General features: G+C 48.9%; 1 protein-coding gene across 1 annotated transcript in view; it reads right to left on the minus strand.

The window, feature by feature from the left end:
* Nucleotides 1-8,600: 8,600 nt before the first annotated feature.
* MYH16 (myosin heavy chain 16) overlaps nt 8,601-9,957 on the minus strand; it is a 74,583-nt gene continuing 73,226 nt past the window's right edge. The window contains exons 41-42 of the mRNA XM_017864429.1: nt 9,452-9,652; nt 8,601-8,883 (exon numbers count right to left, since the gene is read on the minus strand). Of these exons, the coding sequence (XP_017719918.1) occupies nt 8,683-8,883; nt 9,452-9,652 (402 nt within the window). The 3' untranslated portion in view covers nt 8,601-8,682. The remainder of the gene's footprint in view (nt 8,884-9,451; nt 9,653-9,957) is intronic.

Here is a 9,957-nt window from a genome sequence, read left to right on the forward strand (position 1 = left end):
AAAAAAAAAAAAAAAAAAGGAGGATGGCACGTTCTGGACTCACTGCAAGCTCCGCCTCCCAGGTTCATGCCATTCTCCTGCCTCAGCCTCCCGAGTAGCTGGGACTACAGATATCTGCCATCACGCCTGTCTAGTTTTTTGTATTTTTAGTAGAGACAGGGTTTCCTTGTGTTAGCCAGGATGGTCTTGATTTCCTGACTTCATGATCCCCCCGCCTCGGCCTCCCAAAGTGCTGGGATTACAGGTGTGAGCCCCGCGCCCAGCCTGTATCTTTTTACTGGCTTAAACATGGCAGAGGAAGATATGATGCCTAACGCTGTGGCAATCGCCTTGACAGGCCCAAGGATGCTGCAGGATGAAAAGGTGGGGACCTGGTGCTTTCACACTGCACTCATTCTGAAACCATCTGCCAGGGCGGGGTGGGGTGTGTGCGTGTGTGAGATCGTTAAATGTCTCTGCCACGTATGCCATTGTTGGCTCAGTGTGCTGCCACCTGCAGCCAAGCACACTCTTAGCTGACACACCCTGCCTACCTCCTCCTGCTCTTCCACTCTCCCTTCCCACAAGCCCTCTCTCCCCTGGATGCCTAACTCCTACTCATCCTTAAGCTTCAGCAGAGACATGACTTCTTCCAGACACGTTCCTTTATCCTCCAAGACTGGGCCGAGTGCCTCTCCTGTTGCACCCTGTACCTACTCCTACAGGAGCCTTTCTGATCACCAGACCTAATTCCCATAATGCATTTCTCCCTTCAGTCTGGTTACTTTATTGCTGCCTTATTTAAAGTTGCTTTTAAAAAATATCTGTAGGCTGGGCGCAGTGGCTCACACCTATAATCCCACCACTTTGGGAGGCCGAGGTGGGTGCATCACCTGAGATCAGGAGTTCGAGGCCAGCCTGGGCAACATGGTGAAACTAAATCTCTCTAAAAAATCTCTACTAAAAATACAAAAATTAGCCAGGTGTGGTGGTGGGCGCCTGTAATCCCAACTACTTGGGAGGCTGAGGCATGAGAATCACTTGAACCTGGGAGGTGGAGGTTCTAGTGAGCTGAGATTGTGCTATTGTACTCCAGCCTGGGTAACGAGCAAAACTCCATCTCAAAAAACAAACAAACAAACAAACAAAAAATATCTGTAGAGGGAAATTTTATGGAATTATTACTGCAAAGCTACAGAATACATTTTTTTATTAGCTTAAGCCAGGGCTCAGGAAGAAGTGGGAAGAAGAGTCCCTTATAATAGCTGACAGGTTCCCTTTTAGCCTTTGATTCAACCATAACTCAAGGTTGACCTTTTCATGACAAATCCCTAGCCGGAGGACAAGTGTTGAAGTCCTATGGAATGCTAGAAGAAACTGGGCAAGTGTCTAATTGCAAAGTCACACTGCTGGGAAAGCGGAACCTGTATCTGTCTGACTTCAGAGTGTACAGATTTGACTTATGTAATTATAGAGGTGAAGGCTGGAGCAAAGTAAGGGCAAAATGCAGGGACATATATTCTCATTCAATATTAAGGGGGACTTTTTGACCATAATCATTAGTCAAAACGAATGGGGCCAGGCACAGTGGCTCACACCTGTAATCCCAGCACTTTGGGAGGCCAAGGCGGGAGAATCACTTGAGCCCAGGAGCTCAAAGCTAGTCTGGGCAACATAGGGAAACCCCATCTCTGCAAAAAAATCATCTGGGTGTAGTGGCGTGGTAGTTCAAGTTACTTAGGAGGCTGAGATGGGAGGATTGCTTGAACCTGGGAGATTGAGGCTGCAGTGAGCTATCATCACACCACTGCACTACAGTCTGGGCAACAGAGTAAGACCCTAGTTTTGGTTTTGTTTTGTCTCAAAACAAAACTAAAAACTGGAATGGGCTGCCTATTTTCACTGGGAAGGTTCACGTAGAAGTTGGATTATCTTTTTTTTTTTCAGGGATATTATGGAGGGGAATCCCCAGCTGCCTCAGAGTTGGTCTGGATGCCCTTTAAATGCCCCTTCCAGTCCTAGAATTTTGTAATATACAATTCTAAGATTCTGTGATTTGGCGTCTCCCGGGAAATCCACACGCAGCAGTCAGAGACCCTGCCACCTGAGGGCAGTGTTATCACATTTGGTCCAATTGCATAGAAGGAACCAAAGCTCCCCCCAGGGCTCCGACTAGAGAACGCCCAGTTGTTTATTTTTTTTGAGATCGGGTCTCACTTTGTCACCCAGGTTGGAGTGCAGTGATGCAATCAGAGTTCACTGCAGCTTCGACCTCCCTGGGCTCAAGTGATCCTCCCTCTTCAGGCTCCCAAGTAACCGAGACTACAGGCGTGCACCACCATCGTTGGCTAATTTTTACATTTTTTGTAGAGACAGGATCTCGATATGTTGCCCAGGTTGGTCTTCAATTCCTGGCCTCAAGTGGTCCTCCTGCCTTGGCCTCGCAAAGTTCTGGAATCACAGGAATGAACCACCTTGCCCAGCCAAGAATGCCAAGTTCAAAACCATCATAGGGGTGATGTGCCCTGGTGTGAAGGTGGAGAGGGACACACCAAAGAAGTAGTGTTCCTCTCTCCACCACCCCACACAGTGATTTCTGCCTGCCAACAGATTGGGGAGAGGTCAGAATGCTGGAAGACACACCATTCCCAGAGAGCCCGTGTGTTCTGAGGGCTGGGAACTGGCAGGGAGCCCTCCCTCATGGCACTGCCCCCACAGCAGCTCTCCAAAGACTAGGAGGGCAAGGAAAGGAAAGGGTCGAGGAGTATTAGATCACAACAGAAACCCTGCCACACGAGGGAAGGTTGACGGACCCAGGAATGTTCAGCCTAGAGAAGAGAAAACTCGTCGGGACCTATCTTGAGAACTGGCTTCCATGAAGGTTGTTCTGTAGGGCTTTGGGTAGAAACACCAGGTCAGCGGCTGGGGCCAGCAGCTCACGCCTATAATCCCAGCACTTTGGGTAGCTGAGGTGGGGGGGATCACCTGAGGTCGGGAGTTTGAGTCCAACATGGCCAACATGGTAAACGGGGCCAGCCTGGCCCCGTTTCTACGAAAAATACAAAAATTAGCTAGGCGTGGCGGCACGTGCCTGTAATCCCAGCTACTTGGGAGGCTGAGGCAGGAGAACTACTTGAACCTGGGAGGCAGAGGTTGCAGTGAGCCGAGATTGAGCCATTGCACTCCAGCCTGGGTGACAGACTGAGGCTCTGTCTCAAAAAAATTAAAAAAAGAAAGAAATAGCAGGACAGCATGCAGATGTCACCGGGGGGCAGGTCTCATCTGGATTGAAGAAAGAACTTTCTGGCAGTGTCAGGAAGGACACTGCCCTGGGAGGCAGCTCATTCTTTCATTTCCTCTTTATGTGTTTACTGGGTGCACACTTCAGCCCTGGCTGTCTCTAGTTGCTGAGGATACAGTAGTGAACAAAACGGCTGCCTGCCTGCCCTCACGGAGCTGACCCACTGGTGTCTGGACATCCTGGGAGATGAGACGGAACGTGCAGGGGGCAATGTGGAGCATTAGCCTGGATGGACTTGACCTGCTCCGGAGATTCCGTAACTTTCTTGGGTTTAAGAAACCTAGTTTGTTTTCATTTCTCTGATACAGACTTTCAAAATTTGGAAAGAACTTCACCAAGACTGTATTGTTTTCATGGTTTCCAGTAGAAACAAGCCTGTGAATTAGTATATAGGGATGCAACAAAACTTTTTTATGTGGCGGTGGTAAAAATTGCCTTTGGATAAGTCTTAGGAAAATAAAATTTCTCCATTTAAAAAGAAGCTCCAAGTCTAGTGTAGTGGCTCACACCTGTAATCCTAACATTTCGGGAGGCTGAGGTGGGAGGATTGCTTGAGCCTAAGAATTCAAGACCTGCCGGGGCAACATAGTGAGAACCCATCTCTAGAAAAATAAAAATTAGCCTGGCGGAGCTGGACATCGGTACTGCTACTGGACTGAACTGGAGGCAGAGGCAGGAAGATTGCCTGTACCCAGGAGTTCAAGGCTGCAGTGAGCCATGATTGTGCCTCTGCACGCCAGCCCAGGCCACAGAGCAAGACTCTTTGTCTAAAAAAGCAAAGAAGCTCCAGTTGGTCTATTTTTTTTTTAATGTTTCTTTTATTTAAGCTATATGGGGACATTAACATTGTCCACATGAGGAATTCTTTGTAGAGAACAGCCGGGTCACAGACATTACATATTCCGTCCTTGACATGAACATGTAGGAACTTAACTGAAACAGACCCATTGTTACTGTCATCCAAATGCTTACTGCTGTCCCAGAGAAGCCCCGCTCATTTTCATTCCTCTAATGGCTGGTATTTATGTTCCCAAGCTCATTTTCCACCATAGCACTCTTTATTCTTCACCACCTGTCTCTTCCTGGCTTGCACTTTCTTTTGCATAGTAAACATTCTCAGGACAGATCCAGTTTTCCATTTTCGTATTTTCTCCCTCTCAGTGAACCGCGGTTGAGATCTGTATTACCCTGGAAAAAGAAAGATAGCGAGCAAGGTGAGCAAGTCCATGTGGGTCAGAGCTGGGAGCTCTGACATCTTTGCTCCTCTGACATCAGCTCCCTGAGACGCTTAGGAAGCTTCTGCAAAGGCTTCCTTCCTAGTAATGGATACTGTTGAGTCATACCTAGCTTGTTCTGCATGAAGTTCTGAGAGTTAAGAGACACCTTCTTTGGGCTTAATGTGCCCCTACAAGTCATTGGGTGGGCCCAGAGTGCAGTGCCCTGGGATACAGAGCTCTCCCTGAGAGCCTGCCTGTGATGTGTCACAAGGGGTTTTGCTATTGTGATGTGACCATCTTCCAAAGAAAGAAAAGCTACTGCACATCACATTCCCACAAATGGATTTTTAAAATTAGTAAGCTTTCCTTATGGAGTTTATGGAATATTTGTACCCAGTAGAGCCATTCACAGTCTCACCCCTGCCTACTCTACCCTGCTAGCTTCATCCCCCACCGTGCTGCCGGTCTCTGGCCTCATCCTGAGCGCATCTACTCCAGCCAGCCTGTGCCCTTGTGTACCTCCCACCTTTGCACTTTTGTGTGTGTTGGGCCTTCCGTCTGGAATTCCCTTCTCTCCTCTGCCTAGTGAAGGATCAGTTTTATTTGTTCTCTTACATTTCTGTTAACATATTTTATTTTTATGTTTTTAATTTTTTTCCTTTTCAGTTTTAATTTTTTTAAAAAAATTTTTCTGGAGACAGAGTCTCACTGCAACCTCTGCCTCCCAGGTTCAAACAATTCTCCTGCCTCAACCTCCTGAGTAGCTGGGATTACAGGGACCTGCCTTCATGCCTGGCTGATTAAATAAAAACAAAATGGACAGATCAGGACATGGAGAGTAGACCCCAGAGGCACAGCCTCATCACCTCTGGTGGCAGGATGGCAGCCTGATGGCATGGAAATAGATCCTTGCTATGACAGAGCAATTGTACCAGGTCCAGCCAAGCCAGGGCAGGGGACCTGCTTTAAAGGATGTCTAATCCTGGTGCCTAAGACTCCTAGGGGAAGGAGCTGAACTGCCTCCTGATTCTTGGTGTTCAGGAAGCCTCATGAGTAGTCCCCACCTAGGTCAGAGCTCACTGGGAGGGATCCCTTTCAGGTTTTTGCTCTGAAAGGAGATGGTTACACATTAATGCAGAGACAAGCTTCTGGTTTCCTTAACTTCCTGAGCTAACCATTATTTCAGGGTTAGAGAATTCAGAAAAAGATTCTGTGCCCCATATTTTACCTCCTCCCTAAGCAAACGGTCAGATAAAGCTCAGCTTCACATCAAAGGTCAGTGGGGTTATCACTTTTGGCCAAAACCCAAACCGACCGCCATTACTGAAAGATAGCGAATTGTAACTGAGCAGGGAACCTTACCCTCCTCACCAGGGACTGATTCAACAAGATGTTGGTTCAGGGAGGCCAGATATGATTCCCAGAAGCCATGGAGGTCGGTGCTTAGGGTTCAACCCACCCCACCTCCCAGAGTGAACCAAGTCTTTGATTTTTTTGCTGCCCTGGTTAATCCCACACAGATGGCAACTATATCAATCTCCACAGTAACTTCAAATAAAAGATAACTTGCCTTTTCTTTTTTTTTTTTTTTTTTTTTTTGAGATGGAGTCTCACTCTGTCACCCAGGCTGGAGTGCTGTGGTCAGATCTCAGCTCACTGCAAGCTCCGCCTCCCGGGTTCACGCCATTCTCCTGCCTCAGCCTCCCGAGTAGCTGGGACTACAGGCGCCCACCACCTTGCCCGGCTAGTTTTTTGTAGTTTTAGTAGAGACGGGGTTTCACCGTGTTAGCCAGGATGGTCTCGATCTCCTGACCTCGTGATCCGCCCGTCTCGGCCTCCCAAAGTGCTGGGATTACAGGCTTGAGCCACCGCGCCCGGCCTGATAACTTGCCTTTTCATAGCATAGGGTGTGTGTGACCATGAGCCAGTCACTGAACTTCTTCAGGCTCATTTTCCTCACCTGACAAATGGGGATAGTTATACCTACCTTGTAGGGTAGAAAAGAGAGTGAAAAGCATTTTCCATGCACTTAGCCACCACCACGCTCATTTTTTACATTTTTTTTTTTTAGAGATAGGGCCTTGCTATGTTGCCCAGGCTGGTCTCAAACTTCTGGCCTCAAGTGATCCTCCCACCTTGGCCTCCCAAAGTGTTGGGATTAGAGGCGTGAGACACAGCGCCCAGCTCTTTGAGTTTCCTTTTCTTTCCTAGCACTTGGCTCTTGTTCAAGGAGAAACCTCCACACCCTGGCTGCATGTATCTGGGTGGTTCTCAAACTCAGTCACACATCTGAGTCACCTGGAGGGCTTGCTAAACCACAGATGCTGGGCCCACCCCCGGAGCTCCTGATGCAGGAGGTCTGGAGCCAGGCCTAAGAATAGGCGTTTCTAAGAACGTCCTAGGTGGCACTGATGCTGCTGGTCCCGGGACCACGTTTTGGGATTCACTCCTCCAAAATCACATTCTGTGCCTTACTCCTTACTTTCTTTTTGCTTCTGTCCATGGGAAAAGGAGTGATTGATCTTGTTTTTGGAATAAGGAAGGAACCAGGAAGGCAGAGCTGAGCCCCACCTAATCTCTCCTTTTAGATCTACTCCCAGGGATGATGGGTTCTGATCGTTCCTCTCCTGGGAATAGTGGCTGCTCCCCAGGGATTAAGCCTGCATTTGTTCAGTTCTGCAGATACCTTTTTTTTTTTTTTTTTTTTTTTTTGGAGACAGAGTCTTGCTCTGTCACCCAGGCTGGAGTGCAGTGGTGTGATGTCGGCTCACTGCAACCTGTGCCTCCTGGGTTCAAGCAGTTCTAGTTCCTCAGCCTTCCGAGCAGCTGGGATTACAGGCGTGCGCCACCACGCCTGGCAAATTTTGTATTTTTAGTAGAGTTGGGGTTTCAGGTATCTTTAATTTCGAGACAAAGTACGAGGATGCCTATGGTGGATGCACATTAAAGCCACATCCTCAATCTAGAAATATGGCATAGTAAAACTGGTATTTGGGCCAGGTGTGGTGGCTCATGCCTATAATCCTAGCACTTTGGGAGGCCAAGGTGGGCGGATCATGAGGTCAAGAGATTGAGACCATCCTGGCCAACATGGTGAAACCCCGTCTCTACTAAAAATGCAAAAATTAGCTGGGCATTGTGATGTTCCCCTGTAGTCCCAGCTACTTGGGGCGCTGAGGCAGGAGAATCACTTGAACCTGGGAGGCAGAGGTTGCAGTGAGCCGAAATCGCACCACTGCACTCCAGCCTGGTGACAGAGCGAGACTCCCTCTCAAATAAATAAATAAATAAAACTGGTATTTTGACTTTTTTTTCTTTGAAATGGGACCTCACTCTGTTGCCCAGGCTGGAATGCAGAGGTATGATCATAGATCATTGTAACCTCAGACTCTTGGGCTCAAGGGATCCTCCTGTCTCAGCCTCCCGAGTAATTGGGACTACAGGTGCGCACCAACATGCCTGGCTAATTTTTTTTACTTTTGTAGAGGCAGGGTTTCACTGTGTTGCCCAGGCTGGTCTTGAACTCCTGGGTTTAAACCATCTTCCCACCTCGGCCTCCGAAAGTACTAGGATTTACAGGCACGAGCCACTGCACCCAGCCTATTTTAACTTTTATATATTTATCTGCAATATTTTTCGTCCTTGATTAGTTCTGAATTAAGGGGAATAACATTGTTTCCTCAAAATCCCACCTGCACTTGGTGTTCGAGAAATGGCAGCTGTGATGATAATTATAATTTTCTTAGCATTAGAGACCTGAACTCAACCAGAATTGATGAAATCTCCAGTGAAGAATGATATTGTGGGGGACATGAAAGATGAACACACATTGCCATAAGCTTGTGGATGTCCCAGTGACTCCCAGTGACTTGGCACTAGGTACCAAGGCTAGTGTCAAGTGGCATCACACTTGGGAACGGCCCTTCTATGCAGATGGGGGAACATCAGGTCGGCCAGCACCTGTGATACAGGGTTTTGCAGCTGAAGAGGGAGGAGAAGAGCTTTGTGCTTCCTGTTGCGTGAGACTGGGTGTGACAAAGACTACAGCTGGGGAATAGGGGGAATATGGCTGGGTCACATAGTACCACTACTAGGAGCAAAGCCAGTGCAGGAAGGAGTGCTCTGAGCGAGGTGGTCCAGAGCAGAGTCCACACCTACCGGCTGTGGCCTAGGACACGGAGGGCCTCACTCCTCAGACAGGGTTTTCGAGGTGCCTGTCTTGGACACCTGGATGATCTCCACGGAGGTGATGCCCTTGCCGGCCACGCGGTGTCTGGTGCGCAGCTTGTTTAGAGCGGTCTCTGCCATGCCCGCTCGCTCCTCAGCGTCATCCAGCTCGTGTACTGTCTTCCTGTATCGAGCCAGGGTCTGGTTGGCCTGGTCCTCCTGTGACAAAGGCACGGCAGGAAATGGGGCATAAACATGGCTGGTTCTGGTTAAATGTGCATTTTTTTTTTTTTTGAGAGACAGTCTTGCTCTGTTGCCTAGGCTGGAGTGCAGTGGCACGATCTTGGCTCACTGCAAACTCTACCTCCAGGGTTCAAGCGATTCTCCTGCCTCAGCCTCCCAAGTAGCTGGGATTAAGGTGCCCCCCACCATGCCTGACTAATTTTTGTGTTTTTGGTAGAGATGGGTTTCACCATTTTGGCCAGGCTGGTCTCGAACTCCTGACCTCAGGGGATCCACCCACCTCAACCTTCCAAAGTGCTGGGATTACAGGCATGAGCCACCACCATGCCTGGCCCCTTTACAAGTTCTTATCTGTGGTATGTAGTGTCTGGTTCCCCTTCCCACTGGATTCCAAGGAAGAGACACCATGGACATGAGCCTCGCAGAATCATCTTAGGGCCAATGCTTGCTTCTTTCCCTGTGGTTAATTCCCAGCGAGCCTGGTGACCCGCACTGAGAAACAAGCATCAGGGAAGGAGGAGCAAGGAGGCACATAGACACCCACAGCCTCCTCGATCTGCCTCTTGTAGATCTTCAGCTTGTTTTGTAGCTTCTCCACCAGCTCCTGCATGCGCTGGTTGGTCTTGTGGTCCTCCTCTGTCTGGAAGATCAGCTCTTTGAGGCGACGCTCGTTCTTACGCAGCGTCTTGACCGTCTCCGTGTGCTGTTTCTGTTCCCCGTCCAGCTCTGTCTCTAGTTCCTTGATCTGTGGGAGGAAGAGAGGAATGCGGCTGAGCGAATGCGTGTGTTTTGTTTTTTTTTTTGACAGGGTCCCGCTCTGTTGCCCAGGCTGGAGGGCAGTGGCGTGATCATGGCTTACTGCAGCCTTGACCTCCTGCGCTCAAGCGATCCTCCTGCCTCAGCCTCCTGGAACGCATGGTTTTGAGCTTCAGAGCTCAGTGGCCTCAGACAGGGGCCTTGTGGCTGCAGTATCTACCTCCTACCCAGAGATGAGGGGATGGACCCTGGACAGGAGAGTTGGGTGGGCTCTGCCTTTTTTTTTTTTTTTTT

Source organism: Rhinopithecus bieti, unplaced genomic scaffold, assembly GCF_001698545.2.
Source record: "Rhinopithecus bieti isolate Rb0 unplaced genomic scaffold, ASM169854v2 scaffold_2723, whole genome shotgun sequence".
Classification (NCBI taxonomy): domain Eukaryota; kingdom Metazoa; phylum Chordata; class Mammalia; order Primates; family Cercopithecidae; genus Rhinopithecus; species Rhinopithecus bieti.